Source organism: Podarcis cretensis, assembly GCF_951804945.1.
Source record: "Podarcis cretensis genome assembly, chromosome: 11".
NCBI classification, from domain to species: Eukaryota; Metazoa; Chordata; class Lepidosauria; order Squamata; family Lacertidae; genus Podarcis; species Podarcis cretensis.
In genome coordinates this window covers 6,273,676-6,297,425 of record NC_137180.1, presented here as the reverse complement: position 1 = coordinate 6,297,425, position 23,750 = coordinate 6,273,676, and the positions used below count along the sequence as shown (strand labels likewise).

The 23,750-nt window shown below is 41.1% G+C and overlaps 1 protein-coding gene and 1 long non-coding RNA gene across 3 annotated transcripts in view; one reads left to right on the top strand and one right to left on the bottom strand.

The window, feature by feature from the left end:
- The window catches only part of LOC307227095, a 684,774-nt gene that overhangs the window by 242,995 nt on the left and 418,029 nt on the right, over positions 1-23,750 (bottom strand). The gene's annotated exons all lie outside the window — the stretch shown is intronic.
- Positions 1-23,750, top strand: part of LOC307227004 (transducin-like enhancer protein 1) — a 74,965-nt gene that overhangs the window by 9,504 nt on the left and 41,711 nt on the right. The window contains exons 5-7 of one of the 2 annotated variants that reach the window (XM_079996073.1): positions 12,748-12,810; positions 14,230-14,304; positions 23,502-23,706. In XM_079996073.1, the coding sequence (XP_079852199.1) occupies positions 12,748-12,810; positions 14,230-14,304; positions 23,502-23,706 (343 nt within the window). Of the gene's footprint in view, positions 1-12,747; positions 12,811-14,229; positions 14,335-23,501; positions 23,707-23,750 lie in introns of both variants that reach the window. The other variant, XM_079996072.1, reaches the window with a different exon arrangement.

Here is a 23,750-nt window from a genome sequence, read left to right as displayed (position 1 = left end):
TAAGGTGACCAGTCAGTGTATTGACAAGAACAGACACAATAGAAAACTGCATTAGGAGGCAAGCCATTGGGATTTGCAGTAAATATATTACTGAACACAAGTGAATTGCCAATACTGCTTGTTTAGCAGTTTGCAAGGGCAATGGCAGTATGGATTTTTGAATTAGAAGGGAAGGACTGTTCTTTCTCTGTGCTGGAACATCTAGTGGATGGCTGAGAAGAAAATTGATTTAGGGAACAAAATGCTGCAACCTCTGTTTTGTGCCATGTGAAAGGCTTCTATGGATTAGTGAGTGGAAACACAAAGGTAGCTTTCAGTTTAGTAGAAAGAGAGCAAAGCACAAGGGGTCTTTGTTTGCTGCCTGGTCAAGATGGCATTCAGTTAAGCCTAGGAGATGTGGGGGTAAGACATATACCCCTCCCAGCTATTACAAGGACTTCTTTAGCTTATTTGGCTTTCTTTGAAATTGCCTGAAATAAGCTGGTTGTGTGAATGAGCTTCAGTGAGCACTGTCACCAATCTGTTTGTGGTGACAAGTTCAGTTTCACATTGACAAGAGCAAAATTCCACACTTTTTTTTTAAAAAAAAGAAAATAATAACCCACAGTGGTTCTGTGAATAGGCTCCCAGAGTGATCCATGTATTGACATTGCTTCTCTTAGCCACCATGCACCTGTAACTTGCAGCCCAGTCAAATACATGTTTACTTAAAAGTAAACCTCACTGATTTTAGCACCGTTTTCATGCAAGCAGCTATATGCATATGGTAGCAGACTTAGGGTAACTTCATAGTTGTTTGTTCTTTCAACAAGAAGTGATCTTTGCAGATCAGACATAAGGCAGTGCCTTCATAATACTTTATATTACCCCAGTTACAGAATTGTTAAGTGCAAGCACTTCACACATTCAGTAGAGTGTCATAACTGACCGAGTCACTATATAGGTATTGGCACTTAGATTACCATGTTAAGCAAACTATCTTATCAATGGAAGAATGTGTTTTCGAGCTATAGCCGATAAACTATTATTTCTTGTGCCACCCGACTAACATTATGTCATAATGTTTTAATGGGCATCAGTTCTCTTCCGTCAGATGAATCAAAGATGACGGGGGATGTGAACAGGGTCAGAAAGGAATGAAACCTTCAATTAAATTCTTTATATAATATTGTAGCGCAGCGGATAGGCTGAAGGGCAGAGCACAGTTTAATGGCCCACCAACGCCTTTAACAAATGTTACAAACATTGCTGAGCCAAGGTTTTGGGGTGCTTGAGGGCAAGGGACCTATCCCCTTTATTACTGTGTTTTGGCAGAGTGTGGGGTGTGTGATGCTGTGCTAGGGTAAGAGCATGTGACCCTTTAAAAAGGGGCTGACGGATTGTCACATCTCTGTAGGAGCTGCAAATTGTTATTAGACAACTAGGGTGAGAATTTAGTTCCTCTGCCTTCAACACTAACCCCAGTGTGAATGGGTGACCATGTTAGACTTTCATTGATGTTGGTGGAGTCCCAGATTAAATTTGGTTTCAATCTCGAAGCATCCAGGCTGCTAATGTTGTGTTGTGGTCTTTTGTATATGTACCTAGGGAATTCTTGGGATCAGTAACTGTTGAGAGTGTTTTGTGGGGGCTGGTATAGGTTGATGGCAGTGATAGATGTGGAATTAATGTAGGTATTGAGTGAGTGGAAACCAACTTTATGGATGTTGTTTTTTATGTGCTGTATTTAATTTTGTTTTTCTTTGTAAACTGCTTTGCAGTCTTATTTGAGAAGCAGTATATTAATGAATGAAATGGGGGGATAGTACTATTGTACATCAGTACCAGACATGAATATATAGTAAATTACACTTAGAAGCTTACTTGGGAGAAGGGGTACCATGTGTGAAGATAAGTGAACTTAGATTTGCTTCATATGACTGCACGGGTATTGTGTAAGTCATGTGACAACTTCAGAAATGTGTATAGAGGGAGAGAAAAACACACATGAATGTTGGGGATCCCCAGCTGCCCTGTTGAGGTGACAAAAGAGGCATGTGACTTTACCCATAGTTTCCTGTATGGAAGTGAAACTTATTTTTGGAAACTAATCTGGTGTAATTTAGCCCTCACAAAGAGTAGAACACTCATGGCTTGAAAATAAATGAAAAGGTGAACAATTAACAGTACCACCCACAAGCCAGTTAGGAAAATTAAATCCACTGAATCAAATTGCTCTGGTTTTAACTGGATCAGAATAATGAACAAGGACAAGAGGAGCGTAATACAATGGGTATCCCTTTTTGAGTCTGGCATCCACTCACATTAATGCTATCCAGACAACACAAAGACACATGCTAGTCAAAACGTGGTGATCTCAATTTCTATGCTGATAATGCTATTTTGCCATACTGTTATGTGAATGCAGTCATTACATTGGATGTAAGGAGGCTGGGGAAGTTTGAAGTGATGTGTTGCTGTTGCAAATGTATCTAGACAGCACCTGATCAAAGCTCATTTGAAATGGATATGTATTCCTGTTTATCAGTTGAGTTTAATCTGTTTGGAGTAAGTTTTCCCACCCCTTTCTGTTGATGATAATATTAATGGTGACAGCACTGATAACTTGAAATGTAGTTGAAGGCCACCTTCTATGGCTTTTGTGTGTGTGATGGTTAATATGGCTGTAAATAGGAGATGAATGTGGCTACTTTTCTAAGTCTATTACTCAGGAGGCCTGTAAACTTGATTGGCTGTTACAATTCTAGCAGAATCATTCGATTTGAGAGCAATAGAGAGATAAGATATCCAATTACCCAAATGATTTGCAGGGCTAGCCAATGTTGTCATGGCGACGTGAGTTGGAACAAATTAAATTTTAAGCAATAAAAATAATCTTAAAGCACGTCTGGGAACAAGAACATTTGGCAGTGGCACTTACCTGAATTGAATCTTAGTTTGACATGCTGTTGTTTGACATTGATATACTGTGGGGGCTTAAACTTCTTGAAATGGCACATTGCCTCTTAATGTGTTGCTGTCACTGCCAAAATAAGAGACTAGCATATTTTAGCAGGATTTTTTCCCTTAAAGGAGGCTAATAATGCATGTGTATTGGAGGGAGGGGGAATTAAGTAATGGTTGCATATGGCAGGATATTTAGGGAACTAGCAAGTTCAAATGTCTGAATACTTAATTTCTAACTACGAAACAACTTTGCCTACAGGTCCTGAAAAGTAAATGGGCTGTAGATACTACCAGCATGTTCAGCATTTCACTGTGACTATAACTCTTTGGCTGTGCACATGTTGACTGCGTTTGTTTGACTTGAAGATACTTCTGAACATAGGAAACCTATAAAACAAACTGGCTTGGCTCAAGTGAGCGCAGTGCATGAGAGTAAGGCCCTTTGCACTGGGCGGTTGCTACTGCTTCCTGTCTTGCCTTAAAGTCTCCCCCTTGCCTTCTAGAGCCAGTCTTAGTGGGAACTTGCATATACAGGAATTGGCTATTTATTCCTCTCCCAACCCAGCAACTGGAAACACTCCTCACTTGGTATCTTTTGCTCCAAATCATTGTGTCTCAACATTTATTTTTTTTAGTTAAGAAAAGAGACTTTGAAAAATGGGAGTATTTCAGATAATAAAGAACAGCAATCGAAGTGTGTTCCAATTGCACAAAAGGCTCCCGTTTCCTTATTAATGTTCTATCAGGCTGAATCCTGGCTTGCAATGCTTTTTTGAAAAGAAAAAAAATCTAAGAACACCCTATAAAGAGCTTTTATCCTCATGTCTGTTAGACAGATGGAGACTAAAATTGGTCTGAGGTCAAGCCATTTGCTGCATACTCGCAGCCTTCGATTTTCCTCACCACAGATCATCTCAAATGATTCAGTAATGACCAAAAGTGCAGCCTTGACCTTTATTCCCTGGTGGATTACTGTTACACAGTGTAAATGGCAAGAAGAACATTTTGTTCATTCAGATGGAGTTTTCATGTCTATTTTGCCGGGTCTTCTATAGCACAAGCAAAGCATTAAGTCCAGTTGGTTGCTGGTTCTGTGGCAAGCCTGATGTATCATTTCAATTAGGTGATAATAGTGTCCTTTTTAATGATGATTTCTTCTTCCAATACCCTAGAGGGTCATACTGTATTTTTAAAATGATTGCTTTTATATGTACTTCTAGTGAAGAATTGACTCTTATGTTGGTGAACATTGGGGTTCTAATTGTCATTATTAGGTGTTGCTAAAATGTTTCTGAATGTGCTCTATTGCCTTTTTTCCTCATAGTTTTTCTTCTAAGTGTTTTCTAAGATGTAAGTCCAGCTATACATTACTTGCATGCAAGACACAATCAAGTACAGCCCAGAATGAGGTGGCACTTTTAGCCCTGCCCTTATGCCAGGAGATCTTTAACAACTGTGCATTACATGGTTGCAACCAAGTGATACAGTCACACAGAGCCTTTGAATGCCAATGGGAGCTACCACATTGGGCTCTCTATATAGGCCACATACTATACATGGTTGATTGTTGGGTGTTTTTTTATTTTTTTTAAAAAACCCACCTGGTGTCAGAGGTGTGATTTAAACATAGGACTGCTCCAATCTGTACCCTTGTTATGTCTTCACATGAGTAAGATATACATAGAGCTTCTGTTTTCAGCAGATGCACTATTTAGCAACTGGATTTGTTTGGAGATTATAAAGATTCTTATAGGAGTTAAAAGACTGCTTCCTCGATAAGCAGATGAGGTTTAGCCTTGTGGCAAGTGCTAGATCCTGGGGTATTTTGTTTTTGTTTGTTCAAGGATGGTCAGAAGTTTTACCGCATGTTGTGGTGAGTCAGATAAAATGTTCATTGGAGCAGGAGAAGCTAGTTGATATCCCCATGAGTAAGACCTAATAAATGGCTGCCGCTGATTAATCTTATAAAATTAAGTAAGGCACAATAGCTGTGGAGCAGAAGTAAAATAATGGTAATAATTAGACTTGGTTGTTGGTTTGCATTTGTCTTTCTTGGGAGACAATGGAGGAGAGTGCCTTTGGGGATGAAGTCAAGTTGTTGAAAGGTTGCAGCACCTGTTGTAGACACCAGTATGGGAGAGACATGTTTTGTTGCAGCTGGGGAAGATGGTGTCCGGTTGTGCTGGTCAACCATGGCCATTCTTCTCTCTGCATTCCTCCTCTGGCCACTGCTCTGACCCCATGACCTGACTGTCTCCAGGCACTGCGCTCATCTGCCAGGGATTCCCACACGGCAGTGTTGATGTTGCCAACCTTCACATCATGTTTGCAGACATCTTTGTAATACAGAGTTGGTCTGCCAATGGGCCTGGTACTTGAAGCCAGCTCCCTGTAGAGCATGTCCTTGGAGATTCTGCCATCTTCCATTCTGTGTACATGACCAAGCCAGGAGAGATGTTGGCTTGGCAATTAGACTAGATGTTATTAAATTCTCTCTCTCTCTTTGCATTTGGTGCTTTTGCTGATGTGCCAGAATGTGGAAGGAAAAGGTTATGAAGTTTTGAGGCAGCTTTGAACTTGAAAGACGCAGAGGTAACAGGAAGTGTGACTTGCGCGTTTCTTCAGTGGTTGCTTCCCCTCAGATGATATGCAAAACTTACTCCCACATACTTTCAGTAGATTGCTTAGTTGTGTGCCACCCCCACAATGCTGCCTGCTTCAGTTCCTCCCCTCCCTACTTTCGTGTGTAAATGTAAATTGGTCCCAAATGAGCAATTTGATACGTGATCACCATGGGCCAGCACTGCTTCTAATCCAAGGGAAACTCCAGTTTGGATTTTGCAGCTAAACAGATCCCACACAGCTAGATTGACCTCTTGGAAATTGCTTCCTAAGTTCCCAAGTTTAGGTTTGTTTTCAAATGATTTCAGCATACAGAGGTGCCGAGTTGTGCCTCATTTTTTTTTTTGGGGGGGGGAATTATGTCACCCGTGTGTGTGATGCTGATGCCTGTGCCTTCCAAGTCTACAATTCTGTGATTCTGTGACTTTTGCACACCCTTGCCAGTAGGTGTGAAAAACAACCCAAAAGGATGTGTGGGGAAATATTGGCAAAATGTTCCATGCACACTGTTGTTTATAAATAGCTAACAGCCATGCTGATCTGAAGTTCTCTCCAAGGTAGTTGAGCAATTACAAGCAAAGTGTTGTGTTCAAGGAGGAGAAAGTGCATGAAGGAAATGTTTTTTAGCCTCATGAGAAGTGGCTGTCAGATGTTACATTGTAATTATGCAACAAAGATTTTATTAAGATGTTTTAGAAATTTCATACTTTTATAAGACCTATGCATGCATGCTCCATAATATACACATTTTGCTTCTTCAGTAGCTGGGGATGAGAGTTCGATGATTTTAAGGTGTGGGGAAGGTAGATCAGGATCTACAGTCATACCTGGGAAGTGGAATGGAATCCATTCCGGAAGTCTGTTTGACTTCCGAAACATTCGGAAACCAAGGCGTGGCTTTTGATTGGTTTCCAATTGCCCAGGCACGCCAGAAATAGCAGAAATCGCGCTTGACTTTTGGCTTTCCCAAAAAAGTTTGAAAACTGGAACACTCACTTCCGGTTTTAGATCGTTCGGGAGCCAGAACGTTCGCCTCTCAAGGCGTTCAGGAACCGAGGTACAACTGTACTGATAAATCTCTGAGCTGTTTCCAGGAAATCTTCAATTTTTTTGCTCCTAATTGTTTAACAATGACCAAAAAAAGATTAAAAAAAAAAAGATTCCCCAACCCATCTGCTTGCTGAATCTAGTTAAAAACGAGCTAGATCCCACAAACTTGAAATCTGCACACCACTCATTTAAGTTGGAACTTCAAGATAGCTTTTATCACCTTGCAAAGAGAGGAAAACATAAATTCATGAGTTGGGTGAATGGGACTAGAATTTGTCACCCACATGCCTGTTCTGGCCAAGATAATAAGTTTTATTGTGTCCCTACCCCCTCTTGTCTTCTAAAAACATATTTCGCTGCTTACATCAGGATAACCAGTCGGAGGTAAAAGAGCTTTTAATGGTGAACTGCTTAATCACCATAATTGAGTTGCATTTTATGACAGTGAGAAAATCCAGTTGTCTCTGCATCCCTCCATTTCCTATCCAGGCAAAATGTCTCCCACGTTTCAGGAAGTGCGGCCTGTTTCCTTTGGACTTCTTTTTATCACTTTAGGGCTTGGCTGTCCTGGCAAAGAAAGTCCTCCTTCGTTGCGAGTTTACAATGATAAAATTATGGAGATTGGCACTTATGTTGATGAGAAGCTGTTTGCGATAGGAAAACATCCTGATTTTGGCGTTGAAACCCCCCAGAATGGAGGGCGAGACTTCTCAGCTGTTTGTTTTGGATTTGTTGTTTGTTGCTGCTAATGTACTACAGGGATCATTGGTTACGAAGAACATCTGTGATTCATTTTTCAAGATTTAAGAAGCGTTTGTCAAACGGAAATCAAATTTTGCCAATCGTCTTCACACGCAAGATCATGCTTGGTCTGTGCATGTAGCAGAATGAAGTACCAGTGCTGAATGTGTTTTGAGCTCCCCTCTAGCACAGCAGGCAGAGGGTTGGTCTGGTGTTCAAACACGGCCCTCCAAACTTTTATGCTGGGTCCTTGGGCCATGACCTGGCTGGAGTATATCCTTGAACTGTGATAATGCTTCTTCCTTTGCCTGGTAGGAGTCTGGGTGTATGTTCATAGAAACCTCTTGCATTTTTTGCATGACTGGAGTGTAATGGGCTGTACGGAACTAAATGTCATATCCAATTCTCTGCCAAATTTGCATTTCGTCCCACTTACCACTGCTGTGGGCTGAAAGGGGTTCCTCGCCTAGGTTTAGAAGGTCATTCTCTTTCATATGGGCTATTTTTGTGTGTGGGGGGGGGTTAACATTTGTGCAGTGCCACCTCAGGACTCCGCTACCTCATTCTGCTGATGGCAAGCTTCATTGTTAAGCAAAATATAATATATATATATATATATATATATATATATATATATATACACACACACATACACACACATAATATTTATTGGTGTTTCAAAAAGTTACAAGAATAAAAAAGAAAGAAGAAGAAAAACAGAAAATACAAAATACAGAAAAACAATAAAAACAATTAAAAACAAATTCATCTTTCCATATCTTATCTATCATTTGCTTGTTTCCTTGACCTCCTCACACCTCCCTTTTTTGTATTCTAGTTCATTAGTTGTTTCAGCAAATCCTTTCCTTCTTTGTTTTTATGTTACTAATTTATCTTAATATATTGTAACTTTACATTCTGACCTGTTAACAATCCATTTTTACTTAATCCTTTATAACGTTACTGCTAAAACCACATAGCTTCATTCCAGCATCCTTCTAACATTCCTTAATTTTACAATGTTTCTGTAGATAGACTTTAAATTTCTTCCAGTCTTCTTCTACCGACTCTTCTCCCTGGTCTCGGATTCTGCCAGTCATTTCCCATTGTTAAGCAAAATAATGGATTTGTGTGTGTGTGCTACCCAACAGCAGTTGTAGGAAGCCAGCCAAGAGAGCGCATGCACCCTCCCTCTCTTCTGAGCTCTTAACTGCTCCACTTGTCAGGCAAAGAGCAAGGGTGGTCCAGTGCCAGCACTGGGCTTTGAGGGTAAAATAAAATAAAATATAAATAGCACCAGGTGCCAAGTGACACCTCCCTCTCTAGCACTGTTGGACAAGTGTCTTCTTGCATTCATGGTAGTTTCACACTTAAGACGGCAACACACACAAAAAGCCCAGGCAAAGGTTTGCTTCTCAGAGGGCATAAATATAATTCCCAAGTGCTGCAAATATTCTGAGAAAGTGTTACAGGTTTCTCTATGGGATCTTACATTGTGCAGACATACTATAGATTATTAACCAAAGTTTCCAGTTTGAACTTGGAAACACGTTAACTTTACACATAGTTTAAATATCCACTAATGAAAAACCAGTGACCTATAGAAACTTAGAAGTTTAGGGAAGGGTTTGCTTAAAAGGGGTATCACACATTTTATCACACATTAGTAATCTGGTTAAATGTATTTGTTTCCTGCTGCAGAGCATGTAGGAAAAATTGGGTGCAAATTTAATAATGGCCATTTTTGAGCTTATTTTAAAGCTGTTCCAAGTTGTGTGGGTAGGTGGGGGGAAGAGGCACTCAAGAACTAACATTTGACATAAGACAAGTACTGGTACTCGCAGCTAGCTACATTTTAGGTCAAAACACTTTTCATTTAATAAGAAGAACTTGCAGACACAGACTCAGAAGTGACAAAAACGACTGCAGTCTTAACTGCACATTGCACAATGCAGCTGAATTCCTTCATGTTGATTTTCCTGATGCTAGAAAAAGGAGGGCAGCACTTGAGTCTGGGGGCCTGGCAAACCTGTCATTTGCAAATAAATCAAAAGGCCATCATTGCTGATAGCAAGGTCTAATGACTGCAGTTTCTGTGTACTCTTTGATAGGCCCCACACTCAAGCCTGCTATTAAAAATGAATGCATTCAAGAGGTCTTGCATTAAGAACATAAACAATTAAGGGCACTTGAGCTGCTCCACAGAAAGCTGCTGCCATACAAATGCGAGCGAGGGCTTTCATGTGCGCACCGACCTCTGCAATCTGCTTTGCTAGGGAGCCAAAGAGAACGTGGGCAATTAGTGTTGATGTATCTGCAAGGCTTTCCTTCTTTAATCCCTCATTGTTTTAACTGTCCTCTATATTTGCAGATCAGAAATCAAACGATAAGCTGTGTCAAACTGGTGACAGCTCAGAAGTCATGAATACTACATGAACTTTAGAGTCTGTGACAGCCCTTCCAGAGATTTAATACCATATATATTTTATAGCCCATCTATGAAATATGGCTTATATTTTGATTGGCTGACTGGTTTTGGTTTGCTGCATCCTTTTTATTGTTCTTTTTTTAAAGTTGAATTCTGACTTCAGAGTATTTGTGGAATATGGTTTTTTTATAATTTATGCGAGTTTGTGGGTTGTGTGTCGAATTAAAGTCTGGAGTAGTTTGGCTTTCTGGTGAAGTCAACTGAACTAGCACCCTTCAGATGGTAGGCAGAGAATAGGATGCTTAAAAGTTTCCTTTTAAGTACAGTGGTACCGCTAGTTACGGACTTGATCCGTTCGGGGGTGCTGTTCGCACCCCAAAAAGTCTGTAACTAGAGTGCCGCTCCTGCGCATGTGCAGGGTGCGATAGAGTGCTTCTGTGCATGCAGCAAAACCCAGAAGTATACACTTCTGGGTTTGCCGCGTTTGCAAGCCGAAAAGATGCAACATGAACCTAACTCAACATGAGGTATGACTGTATGCTAATTGAACACTGCAGATGAAGACAGTAGCATAGGAATGAGAAGAGTATTCAGTTGTTTCCACTAAACAGGAACACAATACAAGAATACACTCCTACTTGAATCTAGGTAGAACTGTGGCTTCCAGTTGGTGGCAGGAGCATGTCGGAGCACACAATCTCCTTCTTCTGGTGGCTTTGTGGAAGTGAAGGTGGTCATACCCAGCTTATTTCTCGCCTCATGGAGGCCTTCAGTAAACTGAGGAACATCAATGCCACTGCTTCCTCAGAATAGCCTCAAGCAAATGAGGAAAGTTGAAGTATGATACGGTAGGCCTCACATCATGTGCTATAAAGCAGGATGGCCAGTTCATAGCCTCCAATTCTTCTAGCCTAAATTTGGGGCACACCCACCCCCTGGTGTGCTGCTGGCCATCTGCTCAAGCCAACTTCCGTCTCCCCATGTGACCTTACCACCACCACCAGAGCAGCACACGGAAACACTGTTTGCCTTCCCGCTGGAGCAGTACCTATTGATCTACTTGCACTTTTTGGCATGCTTTCAAACTGCTAGGCTGGCAGGAGCTGGGGCTGAGCAACAGGAGCTCACCCCGTCACAGGGATTTGAACCGCCGACCTTCTGATCGGCAAGCCCAAGAGGCTCAGTGGTTTAGACCACGGCGCCACCCGCATCTTCTAGGAGGGATTAAAAGCTGGAAGAACCACAACTGCATTATCTGGGCCATCCCTCATTACTCAAAAGTCATAATTGTGAAGATAGGATTGTTAGCAGCCTTGAATGGTATAGTAAATAAGGAATGGACTAATTTTTCAAAATAAATAAAGTGAAGTGCAGACATTATGCAAAGGGGGTCACAGAGAGGCATTTGTTTGTGTGTAAAATCTCTTCCCTCCAATAAAGTTTAGCATGGTAACATAAGAATGTACATCAGAGTTCTATGCTTAACTTGGAATAAACAGTAATATTCTTTATTAGCCCTGTTGGTACCTTTGTGCATGTACAAATGTTGTGGAGTAAATATTACTGTTCCTTGGTGTGTTCACTCAAGGTTTTCCATCTCTTAAGTTTAAATTGTGGTAAGCTCTGATACATACGGATGGCATCTATGTTAAATATTTAGAAGTGATTCAGACATAGAGGTGTGAAGGCCCAGGAGAAATGTGCAGTTATCCAACCTAGATAATTTTTAATCCTGGTGAATATTGTGTATCTTTGAATTCCAGGTGAGCTAGGTTTCTGTTTCTCCAAAGAGACCCTCTGCATTGTTGTCATCACTCTTCCCCATTCTCAAGGAATCATCTGTATCCTGCACCCCTCTGCTTTATCTTAACCAGAGTTGAGGTGCTGAAACTGAACTAGCAATTTCCCTGAACTGAGAATTTGAGTACAACCTAGCCTCAAACTAAGCCAAAAACAATTCCCATACACTTCAGCCATAATTTCATAGGAGCACAGGAAGCTGCCTTTGTACTAAATCATACTTTTGCTCCATCTAGCTCAGAAATCAGCATTGTCTGGCTGTGGTTTTCCAGGATGTAGGGGGCAAGGGACGTTCTCAGCACTCTCTGGACATGCTGGGGATTTTACTCGGAACTTTCTCTGTACAAAGCAGATGCTCTTTATCGGGGTGGTCAGCTCCCAAGAGACTGTGATCTACTCACAGAGTTAAAAACTGGCAGTAATCTACCCCCTTTTGGGGGTTCTGGTCAAAGTTGTTGAGTTTTTTCAGGGAGGAGGTAAAATGTTGAGTTTTTTAAAGGGGAGCCACAGTTGTTCATCTTCTTTGGGGGGAGCCAATGATCTACCAGTGATCCCAGTTATAGAACTGACCATTCCACTTAGACTGGATCTAAAGTCTAATCCAGTACCTTCTAGGTCATGATGGTGCTTGACTTCAGATAAGGAAACCCTTCCTATGGATAAGAGTTTATTGGAAAATAGTGCTTAATTGATAAAGATACTTGCTACTAAAATATTGTTCTTTCCTTAAGTTTGATCAGATGGTTCCTTAAGACTTTGATCAGATGGTCGCCTCAGCCACCACCCTAGTATTTTGAAGATGCTATTGTGGCAAATGTTTTCATATCCTATTCTGTGTGGCCAATAACATGGAAGAACAATGGATTTGTCAGTCTAAAGGGATTTAGCTCATGCTGGATTTTAACCAATGCTTTACTTGCTAATGAGCTACTTATGAAGAACAGATTTGTGCTCTAATATATGTAGATATGAGGTACTGGAGGCATTAACAGATGTCCTTCAACAGACTGAAACCTGCTCTGATTAATCACATACACTCTAGACTCCACCTAATGCTGGCCTACTTTAAATGTTCCTAATATTTGTACTTAATATGGTTTTTGTAAATGAACTAATATATAATGGCATGTTTTAATCTAAATATTTACTTTTCTCTATAGACAGAAATTGCCAAGAGATTGAATACAATCTGTGCACAAGTCATCCCATTTTTGTCTCAAGAAGTAAGTAAAATGGTTCAGCTGTTAAAAAGTGAAATTATGTTGCATCTTTGTTTTTAAATTAGCTAGTTTTTAAGATGTTAATTTTATCAAAATTCACAAGAGTGAGGAACATCTGTTGTAGCTGAAGAACGCAAGCCCCCTGTTAATTTGGAATAGCAGATGAGAGAAGAAGCGCACCAACTATATAACTAGTGAAATAGCTCAGTCACAAAATTATTCTTTCTAAGGCCGCTAACCATTTGTTAATTTCTGTGTAAATAAAAATGTTGGCGTTTAATGATAGCACACTATGCAATTTGAGTGGCATTTCTGAAATACAGTTCCTAGAAAAGTCTAATTATTATTATTATTATAGAAAGAGAATTCTGATACTGTATTCATGCATAATTATAATGGAGACACAAAAGGGGTATGACCATGTTGCTGGAAAGTTTGTTGAATTGTCATGGAAAAACCCTTTTTCCTTTGCATGTAGGATTGTGCTATCTGACATAGTGGAGACCATAGAGGCTGGAATTGTTCAGTCCTATTCTCTTTACATACTTGATTGGTGGGTAGGAATGTAATGGTTATACTGGGGCACTGGACACTAGTGTAGTGCTGCAGGCTACGTTGTTGAGCAAGCAGTTGCTGTTGCTGTTCCTGAATACAGCTTGTAGATTACAACCATATTGTCACCAAATATTTCTGAAACCACACAATTATAATGTGTGTGTGATTAAAGATGTAGCATCCTGGAAGAGTTTATCAAAGTTGGCCGTAAGGTTCTTCCTCTCCTTGGCTGAGTTTGCACGTCACAATAAGCCTGGGTTGCTAGCTTATTGTGGTGTATTTGGGAATGAGCATTATGCTTCTTGATTACTTCCATTTTACTCCTTCTCTGGCATGAATGGGAGAAACTAACCAGGAAGCTGCAATTATGTGTGCCTCTCTGTGACATCTGGATGTAGGATGCTGGCTTGTTGCGCCCTGACAAGCCAGGATTGCTTGCCAACCTTAAACGTGGTTTTTGTTGCCTTATGAGGCCAAGCTTAACTGCAGTTTCCTGGCTTGTGAAGCAAGAGTATGAATTAAGGCACCACTTGTTCCTAGAAAACCAGGAACCTAGGCTTATTGTGACATGTGAATTTGGCTTCTTGACCATTTATTTATTTACGGTGAACAGAGGGTATATGAAAACTGTCGGTCTCACTTATTGAAGAGTTGTAATAAGAAACCCCCCTGATTTTAAGAAAAATCAAAAGACATGTGCTTGCCTTTTCAAGTCTCATCCTTTCCTCTTTCTGCACAGACCGCCCATGTATACTAGCTTGCAGGGTGCCTTGGAAATACTCTGCCCCTTGATAAAATGCCACTTTGTTCCAGCTTAGTTCAGTTAGGTTGGTTCTAACAATGGGAATGATATGTTTGTCTTTCCAGCATCAGCAACAAGTTGCTCAAGCAGTAGAACGTGCCAAACAAGTGACCATGGCTGAGCTGAATGCCATCATCGGGGTACGTGGCCTACCAGGTCTACCTCCTACAGTGTGTATAACCAGCTTTCCTTTCTTATTGCATTGGTAGTTTTTGATGTGTTAAATGTTTGATTTGTAATAGTTTTGATACTTAACGCTAGTTCTTCAGCATTATTTGTCTTGGCACCTGCATCTCTTCAAAATCTGGTAGAATTACTGAAAGCATAATATTGCCTGCCTGGGCCTATGTATTTTGCCCCATATTTCTAGATTTCTGCTACTGCTCTGTCTAGTTTGGAGTATGGGAATTAATAGGCCGCAAAAGCTTTCTCTTCTGAGTCTGCATCCAATATACTGGGGTTTATTCATAGTGTATGCGTCTGAGTTTTAGTTGCAAGTAACTTAACCGAGCAGCCGGAGTGGGGAGTGACATGGTCCACCATTTTCAACACACTGCAGACTTGTACTTGTTGAGGTAGGAGATGAAGAGTGGGTGACACTTTCACCTTTTTTTTAAGCCTGAAAGACAAACTTTTGTAAAATTCCCTCTATTGAAATCAACCGAAGGGGAATTAATTAAACCAGGTATGTCCAACCAAGTAGGGTGTGATCTACAATCCATTATCAAAAACTGGCAGTGATCTACCACCTTCCAAAGTCATGTTAGTTAGTTAGTTAAATCTATCTATCATCTATCTATCTTTATTTCACAGAAACAGTAGTTACGTTTGGACATCATCACGACAGATCCCAATAGTTTTGTTAGATGGACAAGGAGCTAAACAAGTGAGAAAAGTCAAACTATATTTTTATACTAGTTTACACAGATTGAGGAGCCAGTCAGAATGCACCGGGCTTCTCCATCTTTCCCCTACTGTTGCTTTAAATCACAGCTGACTTCCTGTCAGCATCCCCACGCACTTCTTCCACCTTGTCTTTCCCGTACTGTTGCGCTAAAGCCTTTCCCTCACTTAAACTCATCGAGCGCTAAGGGGACTTTCCCCCATGTGTTTTGTTCTTCGCCTTGCTCGCTGGTGAGCAAGTGTGGATCTTTTTGTTTCCTGCCTCCACCATGTCCCCCTCACCCCACTGCCAGAGCTCTAATGCCTGAGAGCACAGAGCGGGTGGCGGGGAAGACTCAGGCTTGCACGAGATTGGTGGCAGCAGCGGCTGCTGCTGTGTCCAAGACTGCAGAGAAAGGCTTTTCTTTCTCAGCCTGCGATCGACCAGTATCTGTCCCAGGATCTCCAAGTCAATCGACGTCTTGGACATGCCTGAACTAAACCATCTCCAAGCTTGTGTAGGTGATGAACCTGCTCCACAGGCCCCTTCATGCGGCTGTCCCGCATCCACACACCCCATGAAACACCCCATTTGTGGGGATACAGCAATGATACTACCAATGGTGGATCCAAAGCTGTGGAGCTTTCTGCAGGAGTGGTCCATAGCAGACATGCCCACTGACCAGCAACTCTGAGGATTAGGATTGCTCTGTAACCTATTTTGCATTATTGAAGTTCATGGGCCATGACTTCATTTCCTAAGCCCTGCTGCCATACTCTAGAAATATCACTAATCTTTACTGCCCTTCTATAGTAAGCAAAAGGAGCAGAAACAAGAAGTGGTCCTCCTTCTTCTTCTGATTTTATTCATACGCGAGTGCTTGAGCAGATTGAAATTATTCATTTATCAATTTATGTTAATTGCTTGTGAGAAGATGCCCTGCTGGTCTTTAGAGTTCCCTCAGACACTTTGTAATGATAATTAGACATGCTGCTGTATGGATTAACAGTGCCATAGTCCAATGCCGTCTACAGACAATGGAACCAGTTAATCCATCTGTGCTTAAAATTACATCCCAACTGGAGATGGAAAAAAACATAAGAGGGAGGGAGGATTAAAAGAATGAGTCTCAGCTTGAAAACTCTCCTTTTATCAGTTTCTCAATTGTAGATCTGCTGTCGCTTTGCCTGTGGTAAGCTATTGGCAGTCAATTAGGTGAAATAAACGGGGAGGGTGACCTTCATTTCCTTTTAATAGCTATTCCTCCCTGCAATGGGGAGTGTCAGTGGATTTTCATCTTAAATTTTATTCAAGCTGCTTTATTACACTTGACAGATTAGCTTTGCATAAACATACCCCCCTTTTGAACCGAATCCTTGTTTCTCCCCCCTCCCATCCAATCAACTACTTAAAAAAATAATTAAGTCTCTATTTGTCTGATGTCTTAACAGCCCCTGCTTGTCTAATAAATTCTTAATTTGAAAGTTTAGCTCAAAAGTTCATCTACCTAGTGTCTCAGTCTCTGTGTTTGTGTGTGTGTACATTGATTTAACAAACACCTCTGGTTAATGGGCATATTTTAAATAGTGGTTTCAAGTATACTTTCTGAGCTTTGTAGCAGACACAGAACAGTGCAAATACATTTCTTTCTTCATCATCATCATAGAAACCTTCTGACATTGGACTTTTGTGGCATGTCTGGCTGGGTTTGTCTTTTTGCTACAAAGTGCCTGTCTACCTTGAGAAGGGTGTACAGCTCTGACCCAAGCTCATTCTTTTGCAAACTCCATTCAATTGACTATAAGTCGCACACTGCACTGAGTCTCTGCTTTGCAGCTCCAGCATAACATTTCTTGACAGTGTGTTGTTAAAGCACTCAGACTACCATTCTTTAGCTTAATATGCTAACGTAGTTTTAATCTAGGAACATTTGCTCTTTTTCTAAGTCCTCCAGCAGCTGTAATTTTGCTGGGTGTGCAGTGCAATTCTGTGCATGTTTACTTGGAAATAAGCTCTGCTGATTTCTGTGTCGCTTACTCCCTAGTAAGTGTGTATAGGATTGCAGCCTTGAGGTATTAACATGTCACTGCCAGTAGAAATAAGCTTCAGTTCTCAGTGAGTATTCATAAATACTATATTCATCCCTATCTAGCGCAGTCAAACTCCCACATTCCACCCTTTCGCCCAATCTCAGCTTCTTGCATAGCTGATCTGACAATTCTATTATAGCCTGAAGAACAGTTGTGTGTGCGTGTGTGTATGCGCGCGCGCGCACACACACACACACACACACACACACACACACACACTGGAAACCTCACTATTTTCCCCCCTTTACGTTTCCACCAAGTTGATCCAAGAAGAGATCATCTCTCCCTTTGCCACATTTGTATACATCAATAATTATCCTATGCTGCACAATAAGTTTCATGCTCTGACATGTGCTTGATTTGTTTGAAAGGGATTGTGTGCACTCTGGAAAATTGGAGTAGCATAAAATTGGGATGACAATTCAGTGGACCTTTGCTCCTCTTCATTGAACATGCACTGTGTCAGCCTGTCTCCCCAGAGGGGAGGAGGCATCAGGAGCCTGTCTGTTCCTACAAGCAGCAGCTGCACTGAAAGTAAACGTGGCCCAGTTTGATAGCAGCTGTCAGTATTGTTCAGAGACCCAACTTAGTGTAAAAAACAATAGGGGGGGAGCGAGCAGGGGCGCATGCTCTTAAACTGCAGTGTCTTTCAAGCTAATAAAAGAAATAGTAATTTAACGGTTTAGATGTCTATTGTGAGCGTGAAAGATCATGAAAGACTTCTTTTTAAAATGCAAATAAGGCTGGTGCATTCTCCAACATTTAGAAGCACAATCAAGTAGCCACTGGCTTAAGGGTGTTAAAAGAGGTTTCTGTTCCATGAAAATAGAAGCAGCAGAGGGGAAGGAGGAGAAGGAGCTTGGGTGGAAAGTTACCTATATTCCTAATAGGTGTTCTGTAAAGAGTTTACTGTGCATAGAGTCTGCAAACTTTATGCTTCTTGGCTTAAGAAATAGGCTGCGCTCCTTCACAGGAGAGAATGGTGCCAAATCATTGCACATTAATGGAGCAGTAGAAGTAAGGGGAGGGGGGGGTTAGTGGGAAACAAAACTTTTGAAATGAAAAAGCAGGCTGGGTCAGAGAGGCAGGCACATATAATGTGTGTTGTGGGGAGGAGAGATACTAGGGGAAAGGAACAAAAGGAGCCCTCTACAAAAGAGAACCTGTAAACCAGACATCTGCCTCTGTGTCTTGCTCCTGTCCGAACAGTACAATGAAATAGTCCTCTTCAGGCATTTATTTTCAAACTCCCTCCAATTGAAGATAGTGCAATGGCCACTCCTCCCACCCCCAGCCAAGGCCCAGTCAGCATTAGCCTGAAGGGGGATGCCTTACTCATGTGTAGAGTTTTAAAAACAGAGATGGGAACCCTTATTTTCAGTATTTAAGCATGGTGTAGTTTTGTTTCGTTTGGGGTTTTTTTTGCCTTGTAGTGAAGAGAATCTAGATTATGGCATGAAGGGCTTAAATGGATTATCTTGGTATAATTTGAAGGGATTGGAAGAAGAAAAGTTGTGCACGCCAGGAAATCTGAATGACACTGGTAGCAAATAAAATCACTTTACAAGATTGGTTCAGATTGGAAAAAATTGTGTTTAAAATATACTGCCACCTTGATGAATTATAGAAACATACCTAAGAGTGCAGCATGCAACACTCACAAGAAACAGGCAGCCTATGAGAGTGTTTTCAGTTTAGCTTGTTCAGAAAGAATTTAATACTTGCGAGGTGTTGGGTTTCCTCCCTCCTCCTTCTCTCTGAGGTGTGCTGCTAATGGTTCTGTGAAATGTATCTCTTGGACTGACAGCACTTGTGAGACAGATTGAGTTGTCAGCCTCCAAAGGGCTTTCCATCATTGCATGAGGTGATTGACTAAAGGATTAGCAAGATGCTGGATTATTTTTCCTCTGCTTGGCTGTGGTTGCCAGCTATCTCTGAGATTGTAGTGTGTGAAGCTTAAGGGGATGAGGTTAACCTCTTGAGGGTTTATTATGAGCATGTAGTTAATCTTTAGAAAGCCTATAAATAACTAGGATGCATGTTTTTGTTGTAAAATAGAAATGTGGGCGCAAAGAGAAGTGAATTCAAAAGTGTAATTCTAGAACAGCTTAGCCTTGCATGGTTTTTGGAATTGTCTGCACTGTGTGTTTAGTGTTGAGTGCTGTATTAGGGTTGGGGTGGGGTTGGTTGAGGGTATGGGAAGATAACAAGCTTCTGTTAGGGGATAGATGGAACAAGAGATTAAATCTTTAGTGTATATAAGGAGGCTTCCATTGGCTGAGACTCAGAACAAAATATATGATGTCTTTTGGGGGAACTACATTTCTGAAGTATGCAAAAAACCTGAATTTAGTGTATTTCTGGGGGGGGGAATACTCTGCTGTTACCCCTTATCCCCCTTTAAATGTGGACCTATGTTTATCACATCACAGATAAAGCTGTACCTCATGATGGGATGATGTGAGTGTGAGCTTTTTTAAAAGAAAAAGTTGTGAAGTACTTTACCAGGCAGATTTTTGGACTGGAGTACAGACACATGAGAAATTCATCCAGGCAGCTAAAAAGCCTGCCACGCATTTTGCACCAGAGTTTCCATTCCACCCTCGTTCCCAAGTATTTCCTAATTTGTTTTCAAACATATGGTGCTGTGTTCCTATTCCCTGTTCCAGCCCTTTTCCCAAGAAATGAAAGTTTCAGATGCATTTGTTGTAAATTTTGTAAATCTGGTTTGCTAAACATACTTGACAACATGTACGGTGAAGTGCTGGTTTCCTTCCTTGATTTTCCTATCCTTTTTCCCACAGAAGAGAACTTTTTTTTTTTGGGGGGGGGGAGATTCCCTGAAGACTTAAGCCCTGCCCGACTAAGAGTCATTCTGGTTCCAATGCAGTAAAAAGCAAACATTTAGTTATGAATGTATAACTTAGTTACTGTTTCTTAATTCTAGCCAAATGAACTGGTATACCGAGACCCTTCAGGCTGTGTCTGTTGTCTGTCAGTGGTGACAGCCACAGAGGAGAGACCCATTAACAGTCTAGGTTACGTGATCCCTCTTTGGTTTTTCTGGTTGGAAGCCTGTCATGGCTAAAATTGTGTTTCACTTTAGTAGTTGTAGCTGGTGATCTCTGAAATGTAACTTAAAGGTAACTGTTAAGCTTGAAAATTTAAAGGAAGGCATTATTCACACACACACACACACTATCTTTGCTCCTTGTCTGGAATTGGGCTTTGTTTGGAAAAGCAAATCTGCACCCCACCTGTTGCTTTACCTGCAACAATGACTCTAGAGGAGGGACCAGGAGACTGAAATGTGTGTGAGAATTTTGCAGTTCCACTTCCTTGCCTATCCCACTTACCAACCCTAACTCAAACCTGACAAGTCTGTAGTTGCATATAAACTAAGTGTATGTCCCAATTTTATTTTATTTTATAAATGTAACTTAATCATGTGAATCTTAATTGAATGACTTTTGGCTCTGTAAAAAAAATGAATAATGGCTATGAAAAAGAAGTACATTTCGCCTTTTAGATTTATCCATGCTTCATCACAGAGGCAGTCTCTCCTTCGTTTGAAAAAAAGAGGCATGCCTCGTAGGAAGATGCCATCTGCAACCAACATTTTTACAAGAGCCTGTCGTGTTTGTAGACCAACCAGTTAATCAAATTAGTTCCATTTAAATGTTTCAACCCCAGTGTAAAAGTGTATATCAGGCATGGCCAAACTTGGCCCTCCAGATGTTTTGGGACTACACTTCCCATTATTCCTGACCACTGGTCCTGTTAGCTAGGGAAGATGGGCAAGGGAGTGCTAGCTAGGGAAGACTAGCACTGCCAAAAAATACCGTATTTTTTGCTCTATAAGACTCACTTTTTCCCTCCTAAAAAGTAAGGGGAAATGTGTGTGCGTCTTATGGAGCGAATGCAGGCTGCGCGGCTATCACAGAAGCCAGAACAGCAAGAGGGATTGCTGCTTTCACTGCGCAGCGATCCCTCTTGCTGTTCTGGCTTCTGAGATTCAGAATATTTTTTTCTTGTTTTCCTTCTCCAAAAACTAGGTGCATCTTGTGGTCTGGTGCGTCTTATAGAGCGAAAAATACGGTGTATATGAGGAAGTAATGCAGTCCTTAGCCATGGTTGCGCTCTGCTTCTTGACAAGTGTGTACCTCATTTAAGGCATCATTCCACTCCCCTTTTCATTACTCGCATCTTTCTATTTAATGATGAACTTGCAGCATTGCAGTTGCTGTAGGCACAATGTTAAATTTGAAGACTAAATGGGAGAAGAGCACTACCTATTAACATCCTTGATAATGAGGAAAAAATGGACCCAGGTTTTAAGATGGAATGCTGGAGGGGTGGGGAGAAGGGAGACGGAGCTCATTGTTAGAGAAGATGTTTTGCATTCAGAAGGTCTCTTGTTCAGCCTCTGGAATCTCCAATGGAAAAAGATCAAATGATAGGTGATGGAAAAGAGTTCGCAAAGCCTGAGACTCTGGAGAGCTGTTGCCAGCCAGAGTGGGCAATACTAAGCTAAATGGGCTAATCCAACTGCAGCAAAAGGCAGTTTCCTATGTTCTTACACACATTTTCTCTTAATGAAAAGAGAAATCTATTGTGTGTGCTTGTTTGGTTCACTTACACGTAATGATAAACTACGGATTAGTGTGCGCAAGCGCAGGGGCGGACTTGGTAATGGCTTTCTGAGTGCGGACAAAATTTGGTGCCCCCCCAATATTATTTTCACAATAATTCCTTATTTATTTAATATTTTGCATCCCCTTGGCTTGGTGCCCATATCAGCAGGCTTGCCATATTTCTAGAAGTCAAATTCAAAGGTTGTTGAGCTTTTTTAAGGCAGTCAACCTAAAAGTCCCGGACATTTTGCTCTTGCTTCTGCATGCGGTTATGGTTTGTCACAAACACTGGCCAGTTTCAAATGCAGCCAGCTATAAACTATGGGTTATGAAATGGGCTTGTTGAAACATGTATGCTAGTATATCTAGTGTTTAGCATGCTGTGCCTTGTTAGAATGCATTTAGGATTCTCACTAAGAAATATTGTTGTAAATATCCTTTTTACAGCAGTTGTAATATGAAATGCTTGTCCTTGCAATAACTCTTGCCTAGCTTTTTAATGATGGAGGGGACTGTAGCTGAGTTCATGACTTGTCCAAAGCCACCTAATGAGTCTTTGATTGCTCGGTGTTTTTATAAACCGAGCTCTCTTAAGTCCTAAATATCATTAGCTGTCCAAATGCCCCATCTTCAAATTTTAAATGAGAAATAAAATGGAAAATTAGGCCTGTTCATCTGAAATTCTTGATCTAAGGTACATAGAAAAGAGGGAAAATATTTCTTCTATATTCTCCAGGTTCAAGTTCCTCTTAAACTTGATACTGTACTCCTGTTTAGACTTATAATAGACTGTTGCAACCATTTTGCTTTTTAAATCAAATTGTAACTGCTAACCTGAAATGAAGGGGGCAGTTGGAGATTGGTATGTTGGTGCCACAGGATGTGTCCAACACAGGACCTGGTAGTGCTCTCAGCTTTGGGGAATATCTGCTTGCATTAGAGAACTTACAAACATAAGTAATTTTATCACATTTTAGAAATGAGAGGATTTGGATCAGCCTTCAAGTAGACTAAGCTGCAAGGTTTAGAATATTTCCAAGTAAATCTCAGATGTAACGTACTGAGGATAACAGTAATCAAAGTGAACTTTTCATTCAGACCAACCATCTGTCCTGTCAAGTATTTAATGCAGGAGTTAGTTTATAAGTGTGGGTGGGAGGAAGAGGAGCAATAGGGAACATCTATAAATGCTGGGTGCCGAAATGCATTTGGAAGGTAACACTCCCAGCTGATCTGTTTTGCACAGGAAATACTCCTAGTGGAAGCTGCGGTGGAGCCTTATTTTAGACCAGACCTTCCAAGTCACCACTTTTAAAAAATTAATCACGCAACACAGTAGTAGTGGAAATTAGTTTTTTGGGTTGAGTCGGAGGAATGTGTGCAAACTGTATAGTTTTGCCTGCACTAATTTTGTTAATACGGGGGTGGATTTGGAGTGGTGCCAGATGTCTTCAAGAGTCTAGACTGCACAAATCTCCTGTTAGTCAGGTTGTAGATTAAATTACAGGGCTCAGTTCTGTAATACAAAGGAGGATCGATATCTGAGGAAATATTCTAGCGGTTGTGAAACCTGGTATGGGGTGATTATTTGGAGCAGGTTGGAGTAGTGTGGGTTTTGAAAACTGGAAGTAGCAATGAGTTCAGTTGGCTAACCAGTTCTCCTTTTCTTTCATCCCTCCAAATGGTCTACGTGCTGCTGCTTCTCCCTGGAAATACCCCACAAATAACAGCAACAGCAGTTGCAGGCTCAACACCTCTCACACGGCCATGGACCCCCAGTGCCTCTAACCCCTCACCCATCAGGACTTCAGCCTCCTGGAATTCCTCCGCTTGGGAGCAGCGCTGGCCTCCTTGCCCTCTCCAGTGCTCTAGGTGGGCAGTCTCACTTGGCAATAAAAGATGACAAGAAACACCATGATGCAGACCACCACAGAGGTGAGAGGCATGGAAAGCCTGATTAGGACATTGCCAGATGCTGC